A 23,714-nucleotide genomic window follows, 5' to 3' on the forward strand; every position below is an offset into this window, starting at 1 on the left:
CACAAAGTAATTATAATTTTGGGCAAGTTTTATATTTAAGAGTTCTTTTTTTTTTTCCCTGGTAGATTTAGCTCGCCGGCGCCCGATATTAATAAAGAAAAATGCTTAGCTCATAACCACGAGTCATGCTTAGCCACTAATCAAGGGTAGAAAAGCAGCCATAAGATTTAACCAGAATCAACTTTCCACATGCTATATATATACATATCGACCTGCACAAGATCCTCCCATGACAAACGCGTTTCTCTACACAATTCTAATTGCTTTTCTTCAAAGAAGGACCCTTTTTTGGCAATCAATCATCACCTCCAAATTATCAGTTTCAGAAATGATGTCCTTGCTAGCCAACCTTTCTTTCTTACTCTTTTTCCTGGCCATCATCACCCACCAAACTCCATGGCCTATCACTGTCCTTCTACTCTCATTATTCTCTTCTTTTGCTCTCTCTCTAAACTATTGGTTAGTCCCTGGAGGTTTTGCATGGAGAAACCATCACGACAATCAAAACCCTTCAAAGTTCCGGGGTCCATTTGGCTGGCCTGTATTAGGCACTTTACCTCAAATGGGTTCACTTGCTCATCGAAAGCTAGCTAGCATGGCTGCCTCGTTAGGTGCAACTAAGCTTATGGCATTTAGTCTAGGCACAACTCGTGTGATCATTAGTAGCCACCCAGACACGGCCAGGGAAATCCTATGTGGGTCTTCTTTCGCTGACCGTCCTGTAAAGGAATCAGCTCGTTTATTAATGTTTGAGCGTGCCATTGGCTTTGCTCCATCCGGGGACTATTGGCGACACTTACGTAGAATTGCTGCAAATCATATGTTTTCCCCTAAGAAAATCTCTGGTCTAGAGCCACTTAGGCAACGTTTAGCTAATGAAATGTTGGCGGAAGTGAGTGGGGAGATGAAGGAGAGACGGGCTGTTGTGCTAAGAGGGATATTACAAAAAAGTTCATTAAGTAATGTACTGGAGAGTGTTCTTGGCAGTGATGTCCATGTAAAAAGGGAGGAGTTAGGGTTCATGGCTCAAGAAGGATTTGACTTGGTGTCAAGATTTAATTTGGAGGACTATTTTCCACTAAGGTTTTTAGACTTTTATGGGGTGAAGAGAAGGTGTTACAAGCTGGCTGGCAAGGTCAATAGTGTTGTGGGTCAAACTGTGAGGGAAAGAAAAAGAGCTGGAGACTTCAGGAGTCGTAGTGACTTTCTTAGTGCTTTGTTGTCTTTGCCCGAGCAAGAGCGGTTGGACGAATCAGATATGGTTCCTCTTTTGTGGGTAAACAAGCTCTCCCTTTTCTCTCTCATAATTTTCAAAATAAATTAAACTAATCATTTGGCATTAAAAAAAACTGACAAATTACTTTCCGTTCCAGAATTAATTTTGTGTGAAAATAGTGATCTTGACATTTAGCCTACTCATTTGTAAAACTATATGTTATTCCCCCATAAATACACTTTAAATAGTACAAAGGCTGCTGTAAATTAAATATAAATTGTTGTTAATTAAGTTTGGTTTCTAAACTAATTAAAACCTCAGCGAGAATATTATAAGAAATACATGGGATGCTAAGGGATGTAGTAATACTTTAATTTTTTGCAGTCTGAAGACAGAAAAAAAAATTGGAACTTCCTGTTCAAACTAATATTTCAATTTTTGAGATTTTTTACGAGTTTCAAAAATATATTTTAGAGGTTCTTCTTAGTTTTTTTTTAAAAATTTTTTTCACTATTTTTCAAATTAAAAAACGACATGAATAATATTTTTATTTATTTTGTATGCAAACACCTATTAGCAGTACTGTAAAAGATTATTTTTTTATTTTTTTATATTTAGTTAGTGTCATTAATTTAATTTTTTCTATAAATCTAGAATGGATGTTTTTTTTAATTTAACAATATAACTTTTTCATGATAATTCTTTAATTGAATGGAATAAAACTCATACTTATATATAAAATATTGAGAGGACTTATATTATAGATTATGATTTTGATTTTTTACGAAGAATAATTATAATCTTGATGTATTTTTTTTTTTATTTTTTAGATGGAAAACTTGTTTTTATTTCAACAAATGAAACACGTTTTGCAATTTTTTGCTACTTAATACGCCCATAATTTTTCTTAATTTTGTAATCTAATAAGAAAGCAAGCATGTTCTTTCCTAGAATATACGATTTTATTAAACTTTAGCATTTATTAAAACAAAAAAAAAACGAGGAGGAAATGTGCAGATATTAAACGTTGAGATGCAGCGTGGCTGAAATTCTATGATGTCTCGAGCGTGAGAGGTAAAATATTTCTGCAATATAAAATATCTGAAAACCCTCCTCGCCCGAGTTTTGTCTTTTTTCTTCAACGATGTAAATGATGAGTGACGATCGTTTTCTCACCTCTTTGATTCCCCAATGACTCCCCGCTAGCGAGCGAGGTCCTTCGCTGCACTACACATCCTTCTCAGTCCCCTTTATGTGATAGATTCTTAACTATTCTATATTTAAGGAATTTAAAAAGGTTCCTTGTCTTCTTTTCAAGATTTGAAAACAACCATTATGATCTTGAAAAACAACATTTTACTGCTAGAGTCTCAGTCTACCTCCCTTTTTATCCACACTTCTTGGTCCATTGACTCACAGAACATTATCAATCCACTTGTGGTTCCACGTTTTCCTTTGCTTTTTACTTCTTAGGAGGCTTGCTCCTAACTGCACAAATGACTATAAAATAAATATACCTCGTATTTTAATATGTGCCAAAAGTAACTCACAACAAGAACTTTGTCGGGCAACATGCGCAGGAGATGATATTTCGAGGAACAGACACAGTTGCTATACTTCTCGAGTGGATCATGGCGAGGATGGTGTTGCACCCAGAGATCCAAGCCAAGGCCCATCAAGAGCTAGAAAAGTTCGTCGGCAATCACAGGCGAGTGCAAGATTCTGACATCCCTGATCTACCCTACCTCCAAGCAATAGTCAAGGAAGTCCTACGACTGCACCCACCTGGCCCACTTCTCTCGTGGGCCCGCCTTGCCATCCATGATGTGCACGTGGACAAAATGTCTATCCCAGCTGGCACAACAGCAATGGTCAACATGTGGGCCATAACACATGACCCGTCCATTTGGAGGGATCCATGGGCCTTCAATCCAGACCGGTTCATGGAAGAGGATGTGTTGATAATGGGTTCAGACTTGAGGCTTGCACCTTTCGGGTCAGGGCGCAGGGTGTGTCCAGGCAAGGCACTTGGGTTAGCCACGGTGCACCTCTGGCTAGCACGGCTCTTACACGAGTACAAGTGGCTACCCGCCAAGCCTGTGGATCTTTCCGAGTGTTTGAGGCTCTCTCTCGAAATGAAAAGGCCACTGGAATGCCATGTGGTTCCATGGAGCAAAGTTGCTGATTTTGATCAGAAAACTTAGCGGATGGTTGTTTTTAGGCGTATGGTATCGTGTGGTGTGGTTATTTGTAAATTATAATAATCTACTTCCCTCCTAGATTGTGTGTTCGCTGTAAACATCCAACTAAATAATATAATAAAACCATTTTTAGAAAATACAAAATGCATCAGGACTAGCTTGAACATGTCCAAATCACAGGGAGCAGAATATGAACGAGGGAAAATAACAAAAGGCACTTCAAAAAGCTTTTTTTATGCTTCCCCTTTTCATTTTACATTATACATAAAGCTAAAAGTCATTGTTTTACCTTAATTGTGATAGGTGTATTTTACAGTAAAATAACTGTTTTACCCTTTACAAACCCAAGAACCGACACCCACATTCAGGGGTAAAATTGTGTTTTCATATATTTATTGCACGGTGCGATTTTGTCCATGCGCTTTAAAAAAGAAATCACAGCTAATGTCTATGGGGTATTTTTATATATATTTTTATAGTGTAATTCCCGCATGGCCCCTGGAATTAAACTTGTTTTTGTAAGGTAAAGGGGTGTTTTTTTATTTTTTTTCACCTTGATTTTCTTACAATTATCCCATGGGATTAAGAATATTGTAGTCTTTCTACAATTCAAAAAAAAAAATAGCTAATACATATAGAGGAGGTGCCAACAAGTAAGAGGCCTCACACCCTTTAGGTGGCACATGCAAGACCTTCCAACAACCATTAATAACTCCTTCCGACAACCACTAATAACTTTTTGGAGCAGTGATCGAAACATCATGCCACCCTTTACACGGCGAGACAACGTGTGTCAACATCCATAGCACAAAAGAGCTCTGAAGATAATTTTTTTTTTATTTTTTCTTTCTCCTTCACTTCAAAAGGTGTGTTGATTTTGTAAAATTATAAAGTGATCCTTAATATTTTAATTATATCGAATTTAACTTATTTATTTTTCAATTTTATCATGAGATAAGAATTACCCGGTGGAAAGCAGAAAAACAAATGAAATTCAATTTCCAAAAACCTTATTAGTGAATTTTGAAATTTAAAAAAAAACAACTAAAAAAAGAAAAAAGATAAAGATAAAGATAAAACATAATATAACAAAAATTACCTAAGAGGATCAGGCATGAAAACTGACGGGAGAAAGAGAAAAAAAAGAGACAAGAGAATAAATAAAAGAAGAATAGGCTGTCGTAGCTATGTTAAGGAGAAGTTCTTTTAATATTTAATATTTTGTTTTGTAGAAAGCTACAATATCTATTTTTCTTTTTAAAAACGCATTGTGTTTTGCAAATCATAATTGTGCTATATTATTGGTAATTGTGAGTTAAAATACTGAAAGATGAGATAGTTTATTGTGATGCAATTAATAGAAGCATTTAATAATTTGAGCTTGTAGACTAACTTCTAGCCCGAGCTAAACTCAAATGGCCAGCTGGGCCTGAATTTCTTCTCCACGAGCTCATGGCGTGACAAAAACCAGGATCAAGCGAGGCACATGACACGTCCGCCACGTGAGAGTCTGCGATTCATAGTGTAGTTGTTTTTAAGATATCTTTTATAGCTGTAGTTTAAAAAAAATATATTTATCTGAAATTAATTAGATTTAGATATGTGTTTGGTAAAAATTATGATTGAAATTTACTATAACAGAAAACATGTATAAAATGTTTGGTAATTATATGGTTGCGGTTGTTTTTTAAAATGTTTTTTACTTGTAAATGCATTAAAATAATTTATTTTTATTTTTAAAAAATTATTTTTGATATCAGCACATTAAGATGATCTAAAAACACAAAAAAATATTAATTTAAAGAAAAAAATAAATAAAAGATTATCAAATTTTTTTAAAAAGGCTTTTAAAATGTAAAAACAAAACAGTATTTTACAAAACTCAATTAAAAAATATATAAAAATTACTTGACGAAAAATATATTTCAAACTAAATTTTTTAATAGATATCACAATATAAAATATAGTTTTTACAATTACCAAATATTTTACTGTGTTTTTTGCGGTGCAAATATAAAAACAGGTGCAAAACAAATGCAGCACCAAAGTCGAAGCTGATCTGTGGACGGCTGGAGCTTTCAGGCTTCAGCGGTGCTTGAAAAGGCATCAACTCCAGTTTCAAAATTTCATAAAAGATTCTTCCCACGAGGCATTGAGATGATTACACAAAAACTTTCAGAACGTTAATGTGTTTGCAAGGTAGCCCTTTGATTTTTCAGTAATTAAAATACGGGCTGCTACTGCATAATCCAAAACTCTAACGTTTCAAAGTTCATACCCCCTTCTTACGAATTGTGGCACTATCCGCCTTTGATTTTTCAAAAATCCGAAGCAATGGCGTGTGGTACAGTTTGGATTAGTAAGGTTATTTTTTAATTAAAATAGTATTTTTATTTAATTTTAAATTTTATTTTTAACACCGACACTACAAAAACAATAAAAAACACACAAAATAAATTTTTTAAAAAAATAATGTTTTTCAATAATATTTTTAAAATACAAAAATAAATGAGAACGTAGAGTCGATGCAAGGTCAGTGGAAATTTAACACAAGCAAGACTTATAAATAATATATAGTATAAACAAGGGTGCATAATTTAAGTTTGAATCAGTTTTCATTTGAAAAAAATAACCAAACTATTTATTTTTTTTATATTTAGAACATAATCAAACCGGAAACAAATTCAGACTAACTGGTTTTGATTTGGCTCAATTCTGTTTAATTGTAAAAAAACATGTCTCGATTTAGAAAAAAAAAATGAAGAGGGGTGACCTTATTATCCTTTATCTCGCTAGTCCATGTCTTGATTTGGTCCCTGCACTCTGCAGTTTTTTAATTTCCATCTTCTAGTCTACCTCAAACGTATCTTTTTTTTATCACATTGTCCGCGTCATAAGCCTAGAAACAGCAATAATCCACTCATAAACAACGAAATTAGAGAGGGAAAAACAAAATAAAACAGTACAGCGGGTGTAAGAAAACTCAATTGAGCAGAGAATATGAGTTATATACTGTGACTCCACTGGGCATATATTTGATAGTGTGGTAACAGTTACTTTTTAAATAATTTTTTGTATTAAAATATATGTTAATGATATTTTTTTTATTTTTTAAAAAATATTTTTGATATCAGCACATCAAAACTATCCAAAACATACAAATCATACTAAATTTTAACAAAAAAAAATAAATTTTTTGGGAACACCGTTTACACCGCATTCCCAAACGGTTTCATATCGAAAAATCAATTTTTTAAACTAAGAAAACAAAATCACAAAAAAAGAAATATACTAGAAGCTTACCATTTTTTTTTTTGGTCAAGGAGAGGATTAAAATTAAATGAAAATGCCAAAAAATGAAATACATAATCGAGGATAACAATTGTTTCTCTATTTTTTGAATTCTGTTTTTGTTTTAAATTATTTATTTTTAATATTTTTAAATCATTTTAATAATATGATGATGTATAAAAATAAATTTTAAAAAATAAAAAAAATATTATTCTAACATGTTTTTAAATAAAAAATACTTTAAAATACAATATTTATTAAGCTAGGCACTAACTTCCAAAAAAAAAAAAAAAAAGGCCACAACTGGAAACCTTATTTTAATTTCGGATACAAGTGGGAAATACCACACGAGTTAGGAACAAATTTACAATTCCGAAAAAAAAAGACACCCTTCTTCATAAATTTAGGCAAATTCACAGTGCATCACGGGCCAGAAACGGAATCCAATAAAACTCATAATAATAATAATAATAATAATAATAATAATAATCTCCCTCCCACCACTTTTTTTTCTCGCTCATAAATAAATTTCCTAGGAACCCAAGCGCCGTCGTAAGGCTAGCAAAGTCTAACCAAGAAAAAGAGCAGGATCTTTCCTAATCTCAGACTAACAAATTGAAAAGCATGCGCTGCTCCACCTGACTAAATTATAAATTAGTCCCTATTTATTATCCCCCTGTCTTAAAAATAATTATTTAGTCCTTTTTACTTTTTATTATTTTCTAATTTGTTTTTAAATATATAAATTAAAAAATAAATAGGTATTATTTGAAATATTAAATATAGAATAATATTTTTTAAAACAAATTAATTTTAAATTAAATACATTCAACATTGTTAAGAAAATAAATGACTAGTTCTTAAGATAAGGAGGACTAATCAAGTCATTTATCTAAACAAGAGGGCCTAATTTATAATTTACCTGTTAAAGTTTCCAACTCTCACCCGCTTGTCTCCTATTTACAGCGAGTACAGTCATTGCACAATCTATCGCGAGTAAGGAATCTCTCACAAACTTCAAATTATAATATTTTGTCTTTTTCACTGTTTTTGTCCTTTTCTCTATTTTTTTCTTTTTTTAAATTAAATACCTGATGAATATACGCACAAACGGAGAGAAAAACTCGCAGCTAGGTATGGTCTCTGACAATAATATATATAAAAAATGTTTTTTCAACCTTTCATGGTTTCCCTCTCTTTTAAAATCCTTGGAGGGAAATAAGAACTCGTTCAAAAATTAAAATAAAAACAAACCCCCCTAGCCAAAGCCAAATTTCTCTACTCTTTCACTCTTCTTTGATTCTTAAAATCTAGGGTTTTACTGGTAATTAATTTACTTCACCGGCTCTCCTTCATTTCTTTAATTTGCAGCCAAAAAAAAATGGTGCCAGTTCATCACTTGTAATCTGTTCATGCTCGATTTTAACTTATCAGGTAAGCTTCTCTTATTACTGCTCCTTTTTAGCTCTCAACTACTTGTCTCTCTCTCTCTCTCTCTGGTTTTTTTTTTTTTTTGCTATTGTTCGTTAAGTTTATGAACTTGATGTTTTGAATGGCTGATTTATTTTTTTAGGGGTTTAGTTTGTTTACTGATGGTGTTTTGGAGTTTGGCATGCTGGAATTGGAATTTGGTGATTTTGAAGTGGATGGGTCCAGGGCTTTGAGTTTCTGCAATTGCATGCATTTGATTCTCAATTTTAAGCAGTTTTTTTGAAATGGATTTAGGGAATTTATACTGTATGTATTGAAAATAAAAGGTGCCCACTTATTTATAGTGTAGATTTCAAAATGTTATCTTGTTTGTATAGACTTCAGTGTATAATGAATGCAATCTTCGTCTGGTTTTTCGGAGTTTGAGATTCTAAAGTTTTAATTTTTGACTCATCTTTAACCTAAAGTTTAAAGCTAAATAGTCTGAAACTTAGGAAAATGTATTTTTGATGGGGTTTTCTTTAATCCGTGATTTGTATTTGGATATGTTGGTTTAACATCATGCCTTTAACCAGTCTTTCTGAATTCAAAATCCTACTTTAATCTGTTATCAGTGTAATTTTGCTGCCAAAATATGACAAAGTCTATATTTTGTGTATACAAGGCTGCAATGTATCCTTTCATTTGTAGTGGGAATCTTCCACTTCACCATCAATAATCTGCTTTGTGTGTTGCATTGGAAGATATTTATATAGTGATAAAAACCAACTCTTTTCATGCTTAAGAAGATCCATTTTGATCTTTCTTTTTGCTATTTTCATTTTTCACGAGACTCTGTAGTTGTAGATATTAGCTTGCATAAAGTTATAGCTGGTTGACCTTGACCTGAAAATCTAAACAGTCTCTGACTGATTCAGAGTACAGGGTGCTCCGGTCAGGACTGTATCTCCAATTTTTGGTTTTTTCTGCTGGAGCTGAGTAAGGTGGAATAGCTTCAAGTCTGGGACAATCTTCCTGTGGAAATGCAAACTAAGAAAAGAATTTGTGGAAGAAATGCTTCAAGAGAGCTTGCAAGTCCTAGGATTTCAAGAGCTCAGAAGAAACTGTCTGAAAATGTGCAAGTCGCAGAGAAAGTTTCAGAACTAATTACATCTTCAGCTAGAAAGCAGAAATGTAATATGTTGCTACCTTTTCATATTTCCAGTTAATGCATGCTTGCACAGAACACAATAGGTTGACTTTTTCATGGAGATTGTAATAAAGTGTCAGATTTAGATTTTTTCTTTGCAGCAGTGGCGAGGAGTGGGGCAGCGAGAGTCTCTTGCAATTAAACATGTGCATCAAAAAGTGAAATGTTTACTACCGTTTTGAACTTAACACTCCAAATCAACAAAACACATTACTCAACACCTGACATCACCTGTGCGGTACTTAGCAGTGTCAAGCAATTTGATCTGCCCAAGCAAAATGTAATTCGACTCAATGTTAGCAGATTCTAGATTGAATTTAGGTCCCTGAATTAAGCTTAATTCCCAAGTTTCTCTGTTTTTTAAGTTATCATAATTTAGCATTTTAACTTGCTGTTGCTTCACCCAATAACCTCTTATAACACCTCTTACGTTTTAAGGATATTGAATTTAGTGATAAAGGATATGAGTTTGTTCAAGAAGATGTAACTGTATTATTATTATTGCATAATTTACTTGACTGTGTTCCTGATAGCATCGAGTTTCATCCTCATTGTATCTGCTGCAAAGTCAGGATCTGAGGAAATTCTAGTATTAGGGAAATCAGCATCTGAGGAAATTCTAGTATTAGGGAAATCAGCATCACAAATTGTGCTATTAAGAATTAAATTTCTCATTTATTATTTTAGTAAGAACCATTGATCTTTTTAATTGTGTTTACTCCAACCTCAAACACTCTTTGCAGGCACCCTTCCAATGAAAAATCAGGAGCCTATTGCAGCAACAAATTTGAATACTAGATACAACTCGGTGCATCATAAGGCTTCTGATGCTTCAACTCAATGTGATGTGGTGGATCCTGAGGTAACTGCACCAACTGTGTGTGCTATGCACCTTTCTAACCCTGCTTTAGAATTTTTTTTTTTCGGGTTTGACAATGAATATATAAAACTTGACATGCTCCTATTCTAATCAAATTTTATTGGTTATTTTTAAATAGCTCTCAGAAGTGCATATCAAAAGAGTGAAAAATAGCAAGAAAATAATCAATATGTCAAGCATTAAGATTCTGTCATATGATTTGCTAATTTGTATTGCAGGGCTGTAATGAAGGAGCTGCTCAATGTGTGGTTCAAGCTATATTTTCTCCTGCTTTTCACATATCTAAGATTACTGGAGGAGAAATTCCTGATGGAGGTGAGTGACAATCAGTATTTTTGTTTTAAACCTGATATGCATGAACGGATATTCATTTAAGCTTTTGTTATCTTTTCCTTCTTATACGATACCTTTTTTTTCCGCATAATCTCCTGTTTAGTTGACTTCACCAAACTGTATCGGACTGGAGAGTCCTGGGTTGATATGCTGGATGCTCATCTCACACGTGAAACCTTTAAACCCTTTTTTGGAGAACACAATGGGAGCACATTAACTTCCCTCAACACAACTTGTCATAGTGTCATAGAAGTGGAGAAAAATATATCAGCCAAAAACTCATATGTGGATAGCTATGGTGATCAGGTGCTCTCTACTGATGCAACTACTGTGAATTCTTGTGGTATTGCAGTTTCAAACGGAGTTGGTCTTCCTTCTGAAGTTTCATCTATATATCTTGCAATGAAGAACTCAAAACTGGAATGTGTTGATGAGCATGGTCAAGATTCTATGTCGACTGATGTTTACATGGAGGAGGAGGATCACGAGGAGTTTGATGACTTTGACCCTTATCTATTTATAAAGAACCTGCCAGAGTTGTCATCAGTAGTCCCCACTTTTCGGCCTATGCTGCTACCTAAACAGACACGGAGTTGTCCTCCTACAACTCTTGTTTTGGACCTGGATGGTACAGAATTTTAGACGTTTATTTCATGTTAATTGTTTACAAACATGTTTATCACACGTGATCTTTAAATTTATTATTTTATATTCTGTTCTTGTGATTTATGTGTATTTATTAATGACTTACTTGATGCCAAGCTCTTCCTTTTGCTCATTTTATCATGCTGAGGTAATTGTCTCATAATCTTTTGGCTTTTGTATCCGTGGAGGGGATGCTGCAGAGTCCTTTTGTTTGTTTGTTTTTGTAAAACATTTTTGGAGACTCTTGATGTTATTGTTTGTTTCTAATAAAAGAATGCCTTCTTACAATATTTCATATGCAATTCTCATTTGCAAGTTGTATTAATTGTGGTGTGAATGGCTGAGCTTTCTTGAGTTTATTGTGTTCAGATGACTCATGAAATGCAATGTTCTGATTTCTCTGTGTACCTGCTCATCTGCTGCATGTAATTTTGATTATGATGATGAAGTGAACATCAACTTATTTTGACTTATTGTTGGAAGGTAGGAGTTTGTTTAACCAGAAAAAAATTTGGAACCGAAGCTGCCATACTTGTTTTATGAAGCAACAGTTTTCCATTTAATATTGTGCAACGTGCATATTTGGCCATTGGCTACCTGCATCCTATCTGTTTCTGATTGTGAAAGCCTTGATTGCCATTTTTAATTTCAGAAACACTGGTGCACTCCACACTTGAACCTTGTGATGATGCGGACTTCACATTTCCTGTCAACTTTAACCTCCAGCAGCACACAGTCTTTGTTCGGTGCCGTCCTTACCTCAGAGATTTCATGGAGAGAGTTTCTAGTCTTTTTGAGATCATAATATTTACTGCTAGCCAAAGCATTTATGCAGAACAGCTTCTAAATGTGCTTGATCCAAAGAGGAGAGTGTTTCGACATCGTGTTTTTCGTGAATCCTGTGTTTTTGTTGAGGGTAACTACCTCAAGGATTTGTCAGTTCTTGGTCGTGATTTGGCACGCGTTATTATAATTGACAACTCTCCCCAGGTACTGTTGCAGAATTCTTCTCTCTCAGTGCTTTCTGATTTACATGGCTTGAATCATAATTTGATTGGTCTTAGAGAGACTGCATACTTTTACTCGGTATTTGCCCTTTTCAGTAATGTTTTTGGGAGTGTGGGGTGGGGTTGTTTGGGACATCTGGCATTATATTTTGTCCATGTAAAATTGATAAAAGCTATCTTCTTAATATGAAAACCGTTACTATTTTGTTGCTGATTTGCGTAAACACTAGAATTTTTGGGAGATGTTGCACTGTTTAATCAGTAACACTCTTTGAATTGAAATAACCATTCTTTGCAATGGCACTAAGCCATTGTATGAGATTTCTGTTTTCTTTCTTCATTGTATTCAAATCATTAGATGTTGGTGTTAGCTGTCTTTAGAAACCATGGATATTTACCAAGATAAAAACAATTGCTTGACTAATCGGTTGAAGGAAAAAAGGTAAGGAAGAGAATTGAGGCAAGGTTAAGGAGTGGAATGGCTTGAGGCTTTTAGGAGGGTTCAGGTTTCTATTTGTGAAACTTGTTAGAGCTGAAATTGCTGACTAGGTCGATGGTTTTCATTTCAGGCATTTGGCTTCCAAGTAGACAATGGTATACCAATTGAGAGCTGGTTTGATGATCGTGCAGATAAAGAATTGCTCTCACTACTTCCATTTTTGGAGAGCTTGGTTGGGGTCGAAGATGTTAGGCCAGTGATTGCAAAGAAATACAATCTTTGGCGGAAAATTGCTTCAGCTGCTTACCCTCCATTGAATTCAAGTAGAGATCCTTTTGAAAGGTAGCTTCAAGTAGACGAGATCCTTCTGAAATATTCGAGTTGGAATGCAATTACAGAATTAAAATGTCAAGGAAATCACATTCTCTTTCGTGGAGAATGTCTTTGCAACGGTGAGATTTGAAATTGAAGTGCGATTCTAACCAGAAAGACTGAGGAAGGTGTTTATGGATTTAATCATGTGTGAGAGTCAGAAACTGTTCATGGTAGGAACCTGGAGCATGAAAGTGCACCACAGGTAAATACTTGGAAATAAGAAGCTTCATAGACAGTTTAATATGTCAACCCGGTTATGAGTTTGAAAGTAATTGAATTTGTTCCTTCAATTTTATTACAAGTTGAGAACTCTAATCTCTAGAGGTTATTTATACTATACTAGATTATGGGAGCATTTAGAAGGGTGTGAAAAACCGATGGCAATTCTACCTTATTATTAATATTGAAGCAAAAATTTTCCTATCTGCTCTTCCATGTTGTTCCATGTTGAATTGTTTGACGTTATATGATAAATGTTTTTTAAAGTATTTTTTATTGTGAAATATATTAAAATAATATATTATTTTTTTAAAAAAATTTATTTTTAATATTAATATATTAAAATAATTTAAAAGCATTAAAAAATTATTTTAATTAAAAAACAAAATTTTTTTAGAAGTATAGTTTAATTGCGTTCTGAAAGACACCAATGAAGAATGACACGTATAAACTTAGAAATAATTAAAATTTGCTTTGAAATATTTCACTCTTTTACTGTCCATGGCAGAGGTGACCATCCGTTGATTGGATTCTACTTTGAACTTGAAAATTTTAAAAAAATCAGGTAATTTTTTTTATTTTGAACTGAATTGAATTGAAGTATCAGTAGTTCAGGAATTCAGTTTTTATTTAAAAATATCAAGTTAGTATAATTAACAGACTTTGATATAATAGAATCTGAGTGTTCTGGCTTTTTTATTTTTTATGTAAAAAAATTGATTTTGTTCGGTTTAATTTAGTTTTTTTTTTCAAATTTAAAACTGAAACGAAAAAAATTAGATTTGTTTTTAATTTTTGTAATCATTTTTTTTTCAGTTCAATATCTTAAATAGATTTTTTTTCCTGCCAATTAGAGTATTTAGTTATTCTGCTCGCCGATGTTTTCTCATCCTTGTCTCTTTTGACAACTGAGAATTCACTGCATTGAACAAGGACTCCATTTGTATAAAGTAGACAAAAGCTGTCTTCACAGCAAGGACTCCATTGGTGTCTACTGTGTAGTTTATTGGTTAATTTTTGCACTAGAATTTTTGGGATGGGATGTTATTCATGCTTCACTGCTGTAGCAGTGCTCACTGATGACATGCTGAGAAAAGTCCTCCCGGAAACAAAAGCCATGGCATCTGAATAGCTTCACCTTATTTCATGGCAATGTCACGTTTAGGATTTGTGTTTAGCTGCCAAAAGACAAGGCAATTGCTAGATTTAGCTAGTGGTTTTATGCGACTTGCTTAGTGTTAAGAATTGCTTTCTATTTGTGATCTCAATCCATGAAAAGGTCCATGTTTTTCTTCAGAAGGCATTTTGGCTGCCAACAAGACAATAATGCTATAGAATTGGGAGGGGATTGGATGTTCGCTCAGATCAAGAGCTACCTACTTCCATTTTGGCAGAGCCGGGCTGCAGTTGGTGTGAGATTACTGATGGCAAAGAAACACAATCTAACAGAGGAAATTGCTGCTGCTGTGTGCATCAACTGGGTTCAATTGAAGAAGATCCTTTTGAAAGGTAGCCTTAAGCTGGTCAGGAACCAGATTCTTTTGTTAAGCATGTATTTGCAAGCCTGATATTTGAAATTGAAGTGCGGTTCCAACCAGAAAGAGGGAGGGAGGTTACCGCGGGTTTGATCGTGTGAAAAAGCTGAAACTTTTCATACAAGGAAGCTGGAGAGTGAAATTGCACTACAGCTAATGCGGTTTACAAGAATGTAACATAAATCTATCGGAAATAGACAAATTCATGTGTTTGAGAATTATGATCTTTGTTTCATCATAGATTTTACTTCCAACGATTTTACAATTGAAATGTGATGAATGATGGTACTGCTTGCATCAGCCTTCAATTGAAAGATTTTCATTAATTTGCCCTCCCAATAAAAATATTATTCTGATATATTTTAAAGAAAAAAATGCTTTGAAAAATAATCTCCACCACACTCACAAACAAACAGGCATTACATAGAAAAATTAGTAGCAACTAAGTGATGACTCTGAATCCCTAAACTCATTAGGAAGATCGACTACATTAATCACCAGCTACTCAACCACACATCCTTTTCAACATTCAAACCGAATTATTTGGTAGTTAGTATGTTGCTTGAGATAAAATTGCTTCAGGTGAGGTCTCCCCTCTATTCCTCCATGACCTGTACTTCATCCAACACTGAAAAATGACTTCCTTGATAGAAACCTCTTGATCGTTAGCTTTATCACCAAGTATTACAGTTAATAATGTCTTACATACACTGTCAATATGGTTAAATTATCCAGGTGAAATTTGAGATGAAAGCGATATTGAAGAAGGATAACTTCCATTTACTAATCTAATCATGGGATTAAAAACTGTATAAGAATTGACATTGGAAATTAGGTCTTAATTTACGAGTGGTGACCTAAAAATATGCCTAAAGCAAGTCATTACTTCGTGGTTTTACAATCTGTTACTTCAATATTGCTCGGGATAGTATTTCGAAGCAGATAGTTAAATGAAAGCTCCATTAGTTTGTTGCTGAAAATGGAAGTCTGCTATACCGAAGACTACAACTGCATGGGACTAATCTGGACAATGCCATGCCAATTAGAGTTGGGATTTTCGTATTATTATTTGGTAGGAAGGAAGGACTGGTTTTTACTTCAAATGAAAGGAGACAAAGGAAATTGGCTTTGACTGTACTCTAGAGTTGTTAATAGACTGAAAATGTCTGCATATATTATTCATGAAGATTGTTCTAGTTTACTTCTCAATAAAAAAACTATACAATTTCTATCACCTAATCACCAGTTAAGCCCTTCCCTTTACTTTTTTTGATGAGCAACCAACACTTTTCCTTGAACAATCTCTCTATATATACTGGATTCCAAGCTTTTATGAACATATAGTCCAAGTGTCTTGACAGAAAAAAACAATTTTAGGTTCAAGCATTGGAGCTTGTAGCCTTGTCTGAAAGAAGAAACAGATAAAATGGGCGTTTCTTTTCTTCCATCTCCAGCTTTTTTGGGACTTCTTCTCTTCTCATTCGTCACTTTGTCTCTCCATCCTAAGCCTGCAGTTGCCACTACTAGGCACTACAAACTTGATGTATGTGTTACATGTCATTAGCTTTGGTACCTAAACTTGTCATAATAATATTGTCACACACATTACATTGCATTCACATTTTTATCCAAAAAAGAACATTCTTTCGAATTTTCTCCATCCGTTTTTCTTAGACAAATAAGTTTTCTACTTCATTGCAGGTCATGTTGCAGAATGTGACACGCCTTTGCCACACCAAGAGCATGGTGACAGTCAATGGGAAGTTCCCAGGGCCTCGCATTGTTGCTAGGGAGGGTGACAGACTTCTTATTAAAGTGGTTAACCATGTCCAAAACAATATCTCTATTCACTGGTATATATAAGCGTTTTCAGTTTTCTTTTTTTGTAATGTACCTGATATTGCGAAAACATGGTCTGAATTTCTATCTATATTTTCATTGATAACAGGCATGGAATTCGACAGCTTCGAAGTGGATGGGCTGATGGACCAGCATATGTAACTCAGTGCCCTATACAAACTGGACAAAGCTATGTTTATAACTACACCATTGTAGGACAAAGAGGCACTCTTTGGTGGCATGCCCATATATCATGGCTAAGATCAACTCTCTATGGTCCCCTGATCATTCTTCCAAAACTCGGCACTCCTTATCCATTTGTCAAACCTTACAAGGAAGTTCCCATCATCTTTGGTAATGAGCTATATACGCAAAGCTACTTTTAAGAACTAAATGGAATTTACAATTATTCTTTCCTGTTGAGGTCGTCTCCATTTGCTAATACAAGTAACAAGGTTAATTACTTAATTTGCAGGAGAGTGGTTCAATGCAGATCCAGAGGCAATCATTAACCAGGCATTGAAAACAGGTGGAGGGCCAAATGTCTCTGATGCCTACACTATTAATGGACTCCCAGGGCCATTATATAACTGCTCTGCCAAAGGTACAATATGTTAGCAAATTAGGCCTTCTACCACAATACAGAGCATATCTCTCTCTCTCTCTCTCTCTCTCTCATTTACGTTGTGTAAATGATACTTGGCAGATACTTTCAAGCTAAAGGTAAAGCCAGGAAAGATTTACCTTCTTCGCCTGATCAATGCTGCACTCAATGACGAGCTTTTCTTCAGCATAGCAAACCATACATTCACGGTTGTGGAAGCTGATGCTGTGTATGTGAAACCATTTGATACCAAGACGCTTCTCATTGCCCCTGGACAAACCACAAATGTCCTTCTCAAGACCAAACCCCACCACCCAAATGCCAAATTTTTCATGAATGCTAGACCTTACGTGACTGGTCAAGGAACTTTTGATAATTCAACTGTTGCTGGCATTTTAGAATATGAAGAATCGCATAAAACCATTCAATCAAGCCACTCTACTAAAAGACTTCCGCTTTTTAAACCAAATCTACCACCTCTAAATGATACTTCATTTGCTACAAACTTCACTAGCAAACTCCGCAGCTTAGCCAATGCACAATTCCCTGCCAATGTGCCTCAAAAGGTTGACAGACAATTTTTCTTCACAGTAGGCCTTGGAACACATTCATGCCCCCAAAACCAAACCTGCCAGGGACCAAATGGAACAATGTTTGCAGCTTCAGTTAATAACGTGTCATTTGCAATGCCAACCACAGCTCTTCTCCAAGCCCACCATTTTGGTCAATCAAAGGGTGTCTATACTCCTGATTTTCCAATCAACCCACTTACTCCTTTCAATTATACTGGAAATCCGCCGAACAATACCATAGTGAGCAATGGAACAAAGCTAGTAGTGCTCCCTTTCAATACCACTGTGGAGCTCATTATGCAGGACACTAGCATACTTGGTGCAGAGAGCCACCCTCTTCACTTGCATGGCTTCAATTTCTTTGTTGTTGGTCAAGGTTTTGGGAACTTCGATCCAAATAAGGACCCCGCAAATTTCAATCTTATCGACCCCATTGAAAGGAATACTGTTGGTGTGCCCTCTGGAGGGTGGGCTGCTATACGATTTCTAGCAGACAATCCAGGTTGGTAATCAGCAATTACTGCAAGTAATGCAAATTAAATGGTCTAGATTACGCAGGAAAATAAACCTATGTAATATAGTATTATGTTTCTGCTAACCTCTTTAATTTCTTATGATTTTTCTTGCGTGTCCGCAGGTGTATGGTTCATGCATTGCCATCTAGAAGTGCACACAAGCTGGGGTTTGAAGATGGCTTGGGTTGTCTTGGATGGAAAGCTTCCCAATCAAAAGCTGCTTCCTCCACCTGCTGATCTTCCCAGGTGTTGACGTGCAAGCTTCTTCTTAACGACACAGAGAGCAGAAACTGCCCAGATGCTCTTCTTTTTTTCTTTGGATTCTTTCCTACTGTTTTTTATGCAACCTAGCTTTGTTCCTCGGCTCATTTTCAGCTTTTGTCCTATGAGCATTTATCTTCAGAGATCATTGATTACCCATGTTGGAATTGAGGAAAAGAAACAAATGTACAATTTTTTTCCCCAACCAATTTGCAAGAAAACATTTTGCTATTATTTACATTTGTTTTTAATATTGAGCTAGCACTACAAGGACTCCAATTGCATTGCAGTCTCGCAATCGAGGATGTATAATTACAAATACAAAATGACTGAATATAGTAAAATGAAATCATCACCCTTCTCATTGTCATATACTATAAAAAAAGAGTCAAGATTTCCAAGAGGAATTGAAAGTTGCAGAAACTGCATCCTGTCCTTGCTGTCTAGTGAAGTGTGAAACTGGCAAGGTAGCAATTGAATATGAGATGGGTTTGCAAGAAATCCGAGGAGTCATGAACATGTAGATGCCTAGAGGGTGTTATCTGTTTCAGTGAAGTAAAATGTGGAAAGAAAGGTTTTATCATTGTAGCCATGGAAACCAAGCTATATCTTGAAGATATTGATACAAAACTTGTCCCGTTTTTTTTTTTTTTTCAAGTTAGAAGTATTCAAAATATTCAAGTAACTTTTCCCATTAAATGTCTATGAATATTGATTTCTCATATTTCATTGAACATGGCTTCTTGTTCTTTTACTGGCATGCATCATTACAAAGTGCCTATGAGAATTCATTTGCCTGTAGCTTATGAAAGTTCATGCAGTTGTACTGCTTATCCTGCTTATTATGGCGTCTGGTAATCGTTAGCTACTTAGCTGTACTACTGAATTATATTTACTAGCTTGTAACATATAAATAAAGGAGAGAAAAAACTCTCAAAGGTTTCCACCTATCTTTTCATCATCAAGGGGCAGAGGGATTTCAAGATGACCGAAGTGACTCAAATCAGTGATACAACAAGAGGCTAAAATTCTTCCACACTAGTAACCACCATAGTGAATCTACTCCACAATTTAGAGAGCCAAGAAAGGGAGCATTATTATCAACAAAACCCAAAAACCGCAGAACAGAACATTATCAAACAGAAACCAATCAATGAATTGGCGAATCATAATCCCAGTATCCTGGCTTCAGGTGTTGTTACTTCCACATCATTAACAATAGGTTCAAATTTACCACAAAGTTTGAACAGGAAGACAGTGCTCCAAAGGTCTTTTAATCTTTATGTTCAAGATTTTCTGGTAATGAGGATACAATGAAAAGGAAAGAAACAAGACTACTGTAGGCAGTATTTTCAGGGCATCTCAGAAGATTAATGGCTTAAATTTTATTCCATGAGAACGAAACAACACTGAGTGACAGAAGACACTTGGATGACAGGAAAAAAACGATATTGCTTGACAATTAGACATGCACCATAACAAGATGCAGATAAAAGTGTCACCAGACCTCTGGACGCAGCTCGCCAGTTGCTGGGGGCATCCATCTCCCAGAATTATAGACACTTTCACCAACTTTCCAACCAGGAACATCCTTCATTACTTCTGCCTCGTATTCAAGATACTTCTTCCACTCCTTGACGAATCTAAATAGAGGAAAGAAGGGAGAAAGGAAAGACATGGATATTTTATAAATAAGAGGTGGGAAACACATTAGGAAGTGATGAAGGAAAAGACCTGTTTCCTACCTTTCATCTTCTTCAGCTTGAAGCAGAGGCAGGATCGCCCTTCGTGCAGCATACTTCTCTTCCTTAAGTGCCCTGCAGAGTGCAAATGATTTAAGAACAAGTTCACAATTGCTAAAATGGCCTACAAAGGAACTTGGAAGCTTTGCAGCATAGCTACATCACCGATCACTACATACAAGGCTAAAGAGCACAAGGGTGCTTGAACTACTAAAAAAAAGTATAGAGTACAAATTCATGGTGATTAAAACTTTTCTTATACAGTATACAATAATCGGGGTTTCTTACAAGAGGTGGGCAGTCATATGTACACCTTCAAGGTCGAGTACACAACTAATCCAGCCTCTTGACATGTCCTAGGCTCAAATTGAGATTTAAACTTGTATATGGGCAAATATGCATAACGTGCACTGAAATTATGCTTTTACTTTAGAGCTGGAAACATGGAATATACATTGAATTCAAAATGATGCTTACTTTCTATATTTGTCTTTCAAGATGCCTCAACATCCTACTCCTCACGTGAGACTATCCATATGTATATATCCGACAAGGAAATAAACATTGACATGGGTATTGACCCCTCAAATAAGATGCACCATAAGCCATAATCTTCTGAAATAACTTTCTTGTATAGAAATCAGGCTACGACAACTAAAATGACAACTTTAAGGAATGTCAAGAAATCACCCGGCTGTGGTTTCCAAAAACGGGATTTTTTTCTACACCTTAAGAAGGAGAACACAAGGAGGCCAAGTGCATAACATTTCAAATTCTAGTCTGCCCAGGTTGATTCTCATCAAAGAGCAAAATATAATCTGCAGGTGATGCGTCCATTGCAGCCGCATTCTGAATACAAACAGTTTCAAACGGAAAGTAAATATAACAACGAAAAACCTTACTCTAAGCATTCATCTAAGCTAGTTTTTATGTTCAAACTGTTTACTTGGATTTTGGACAGCTTTGACAGCCATAAGCAACACACTAGCTCTTTCAAAGGAATAATCTTTCACTTTCCCACCAGTACCAGAGACAACAACACCAAACAACTTACTCAAAACATGGTAAATCAGTGTCTCCTCATCGAAACTAAAAGTTTTTCCTTTGACTGTCATTCACAAACCTCAATTTACTTTTAGCTCAGGTGTGTTCAAGATTGAGTTTCCAAAAGCATGGTCTAAATGCCTTGAGGTTTCAGAACCATGGTTTCTGGAAAAGTCACAAAACATGCACAAACCTACTTTTTTGACACAAAGCATGCCTATTGCCAACTCAACCAATCCCAGACATGTTCTCTCCCATGTCAAAATAATAACCATTTTCATTATGTTATATTAATTATGCAAAATTGCTAATTCCATCAAAAACATTAGCAAGCAAAGACCACAAATCACCAAAACATTTAAATTATACTTAACTCACCTTCTCAAAAATCAAAGACAACACATCTCTTACACCATGTAGGTGAATGAACAGAATCAACTTTATCACGGCAATTCACTTCTATAGAGCATTTTGATTGGAAAGGTTATGGTTTTTGTACTTGTCTATGCTTTTAGAGCAGATTTTGTAAAGGTGTATTTGAGGGGGGAGAATCTACTCTCAACTCTTTTAAGGATTTTGGGTTGAAAGTAAAAGCTATACATTTGTAGCATACTAAAGAGCATTTTGCCAGTGAAGGTAGATACAAATATAATTAATTAACTTGGAAGTTCCTTGGTGCCTCTTGGTGCTTATAATAACCGATTTCTATTCTTTACCCATCAGACTCTCGGTCACAAGCCACCTAGAATCTGAAATTTTCTGATGTCCATTTGAGAAATAAACAAAATTCATCTACAAGAAACCATGTTCACTCACAAGGCTTCATAATTTCTACCTGTCACCCTTGAAAACACAAAAAAAAATATTATGGCTACTACTCAACACCACAATCAAAATAGGAAAATTCTAACAAAATTCCAATCTCATAATGCTAACACTATGATGAACCGCGATAATCAGCCACGTTGTAGTGCTAATTTCACAATCCAAACAAAATCCAGATGCCAAGTATTGTCACTAACAGGACCGTTAATTTTGATAATTTTAAAGTGCCAAGTAAAGAGTTCCTCACAATCTTCAATCTAATAATCCAATCCAGAACACACCAAAAAATCCAAATCCTTCAGATTTATAACTTTAATTCAAAATCAAACAAAACCCAGATACCAAACCAATCGAAAACCACAAAAAATCGAAAATTGAAAAATAAAACAGTTTTTACCTGCGGATCTTGTTTCCCTTGCCGACTTGGTACATGCCATAAGAAAAGGCACCAAAAGCAGCGAGAAAGATGGCCATAGCACTAGGACCTTTGCTGGGGATCCTACGAGCGAATCGGACAGGAGCAAAACCACCAGGAGGAGGGCCGTCTTGAAGGATAGGCATGTCCTTCACGCTTGCCATCCCTGGCTTGTTTCTTATCACTGCCTCCGTCATTTTCTCTTGATGTTGCTCTTTGTTATCTCTCTGTGGTTTTTTTAGTGAAAGATTGGTTTGTTTTTAGAAAGTGAAGACCGAAAGATGAACAGTGGACAGAGCTTGGGAGGAAAAAATGCGATGGTGCGTAGAGGATTACACACGTGCGTGGCCAGTCGTTGCTTGCCATCCCATTGCAACTAGCTTTTACTACACGTGTATTATTACTACTATAATGTTTTACGCTATTTTTATTTTTATTTTTATTTTTATTTTTAGATATTTTTTAAAAATATTTTTTATATTAAAAAATTATTAAATGAATATTTTTTAGTTTTGATGTGTTTATTTCAAAAAAAAATAAAAAATCTGATAAAAACATATTTTAATATATTTTTAAATGAAAAGTTCTTGCAAAGAGAATACAAAAACAAGATATAACTAAATAAACAAATAAATATTAAGTTTTTTTTAAATAATATCATATTAAAAAGAGAATATAACATTTAGATCTCAAAATGTTTGAAAAATAAAACATTAATTTTTTAATGGTTAATAATATTATAGATACAATAGAAGCTTTAAAAAAAAATTATAGATTGACAGAAAAGCAATGTGTTCTTGTTTTTGTTGTTCATTGAATCAATAAAAAAATCTGAAATTCATACTCTATAAATTATATGAATAAAAAAATATGTTTATGTGGTGTTTGATGTACGTTAAAAAATAAAAAAATTCTTCTATGCTGGTTGTCGAAAAAAACAATTATGATGCTATGAAAAGAAAAGTTCTTGTGGTTTGTAAAAAATTTTAAAATTTATATAAAAAATTTATTGAATATGTTATATGGGAAATACAGCATTGGGTATTAAATCAGAAAATAAAAAATAATATACAAAATATTGTGTAATAAAAAAAAAGTTATATAAAAGACACATAGGGAAAAGTGAACAAAAATTA

The 23,714-nt window shown here is 34.7% G+C and overlaps 4 protein-coding genes across 8 annotated transcripts; 3 read left to right on the plus strand and 1 right to left on the minus strand.

Annotated features, from left to right (window-relative positions):
- The first annotated feature begins 206 nt into the window (after window positions 1-206).
- LOC133681168 (cytochrome P450 78A5-like) lies at window positions 207-3,561 on the plus strand. Its single transcript, XM_062104327.1, has 2 exons — window positions 207-1,276; window positions 2,797-3,561. The coding sequence occupies exons 1-2, from the start codon at window positions 230-232 to the stop codon at window positions 3,418-3,420; spliced, it is 1,671 nt and encodes a 556-aa protein (XP_061960311.1). The 5' UTR covers window positions 207-229; the 3' UTR covers window positions 3,421-3,561.
- Window positions 3,562-7,825: 4,264 nt separating this feature from the next.
- Window positions 7,826-15,056, plus strand: LOC133692432 (uncharacterized). Of its 5 annotated transcripts, none has more exons than XR_009841890.1 (8): window positions 7,826-8,142; window positions 9,057-9,312; window positions 10,072-10,190; window positions 10,427-10,523; window positions 10,894-11,169; window positions 11,839-12,176; window positions 12,763-13,209; window positions 14,524-15,056. XR_009841890.1 is itself a non-coding variant. In XM_062113388.1 (7 exons), the coding sequence occupies exons 2-7, from the start codon at window positions 9,162-9,164 to the stop codon at window positions 12,976-12,978; spliced, it is 1,197 nt and encodes a 398-aa protein (XP_061969372.1). In that variant the 5' UTR covers window positions 7,826-8,142; window positions 9,041-9,161; the 3' UTR covers window positions 12,979-13,430. The 5 variants fall into 5 exon arrangements, 3 of the variants coding, with proteins under 3 accessions (XP_061969372.1, XP_061969355.1, XP_061969381.1); XR_009841891.1 differs by having other exon boundaries at window positions 14,527-15,056; XM_062113388.1 differs by lacking the exon at window positions 14,524-15,056 and having other exon boundaries at window positions 9,041-9,312; window positions 12,763-13,430.
- A 933-nt stretch (window positions 15,057-15,989) lies between these two features.
- On the plus strand, window positions 15,990-18,786 carry LOC133680849 (laccase-17-like). The gene is made up of 6 exons (XM_062103862.1): window positions 15,990-16,304; window positions 16,463-16,614; window positions 16,710-16,954; window positions 17,076-17,204; window positions 17,307-18,278; window positions 18,414-18,786. The coding sequence occupies exons 1-6, from the start codon at window positions 16,188-16,190 to the stop codon at window positions 18,542-18,544; spliced, it is 1,746 nt and encodes a 581-aa protein (XP_061959846.1). The 5' UTR covers window positions 15,990-16,187; the 3' UTR covers window positions 18,545-18,786.
- An 898-nt stretch (window positions 18,787-19,684) lies between these two features.
- Window positions 19,685-22,883, minus strand: LOC133680850 (NADH dehydrogenase [ubiquinone] 1 alpha subcomplex subunit 13-A). The gene is made up of 3 exons (XM_062103863.1): window positions 22,561-22,883; window positions 20,298-20,369; window positions 19,685-20,195 (listed from the first exon to the last, which is right to left on the minus strand). Exons 1-3 carry the CDS (start codon window positions 22,773-22,775, stop codon window positions 20,051-20,053), a joined length of 432 nt encoding a protein of 143 aa, XP_061959847.1. The 5' UTR covers window positions 22,776-22,883; the 3' UTR covers window positions 19,685-20,050.
- Between the last annotated feature and the right edge of the window lie 831 nt (window positions 22,884-23,714).

This window comes from Populus nigra, chromosome 1 (genome assembly GCF_951802175.1).
Source record: "Populus nigra chromosome 1, ddPopNigr1.1, whole genome shotgun sequence".
Taxonomy (NCBI): domain Eukaryota; kingdom Viridiplantae; phylum Streptophyta; class Magnoliopsida; order Malpighiales; family Salicaceae; genus Populus; species Populus nigra.

Excerpts from the sequence above, each read along its gene's own strand:
- LOC133681168 (XM_062104327.1), top strand. The coding sequence starts at position 230 with ATGACAAACGCGTTTCTCTACACAATTCTAATTGCTTTTCTTCAAAGA. Across the intron at positions 1,277-2,796 it reads ATATGGTTCCTCTTTTGTGG|GAGATGATATTTCGAGGAAC; the intron begins GTAAACAAGCTC and ends CAACATGCGCAG.
- LOC133680849 (XM_062103862.1), top strand. The coding sequence starts at position 16,188 with ATGGGCGTTTCTTTTCTTCCATCTCCAGCTTTTTTGGGACTTCTTCTC. Across the intron at positions 16,615-16,709 it reads AACAATATCTCTATTCACTG|GCATGGAATTCGACAGCTTC; the intron begins GTATATATAAGC and ends CATTGATAACAG. Across the intron at positions 18,279-18,413 it reads ATTTCTAGCAGACAATCCAG|GTGTATGGTTCATGCATTGC; the intron begins GTTGGTAATCAG and ends GCGTGTCCGCAG.
- LOC133692432 (XM_062113388.1), top strand. The coding sequence starts at position 9,162 with ATGCAAACTAAGAAAAGAATTTGTGGAAGAAATGCTTCAAGAGAGCTT. Across the intron at positions 10,524-10,893 it reads AGGAGAAATTCCTGATGGAG|TTTCAAACGGAGTTGGTCTT; the intron begins GTGAGTGACAAT and ends GTGGTATTGCAG. Across the intron at positions 11,170-11,838 it reads TCTTGTTTTGGACCTGGATG|AAACACTGGTGCACTCCACA; the intron begins GTACAGAATTTT and ends TTTTAATTTCAG.
- LOC133680850 (XM_062103863.1), bottom strand. The coding sequence starts at position 22,775 with ATGACGGAGGCAGTGATAAGAAACAAGCCAGGGATGGCAAGCGTGAAG. Across the intron at positions 20,370-22,560 it reads AAGGGAAACAAGATCCGCAG|GGCACTTAAGGAAGAGAAGT; the intron begins GTAAAAACTGTT and ends TGCACTCTGCAG. Across the intron at positions 20,196-20,297 it reads CAAGCTGAAGAAGATGAAAG|ATTCGTCAAGGAGTGGAAGA; the intron begins GTAGGAAACAGG and ends TCCTCTATTTAG.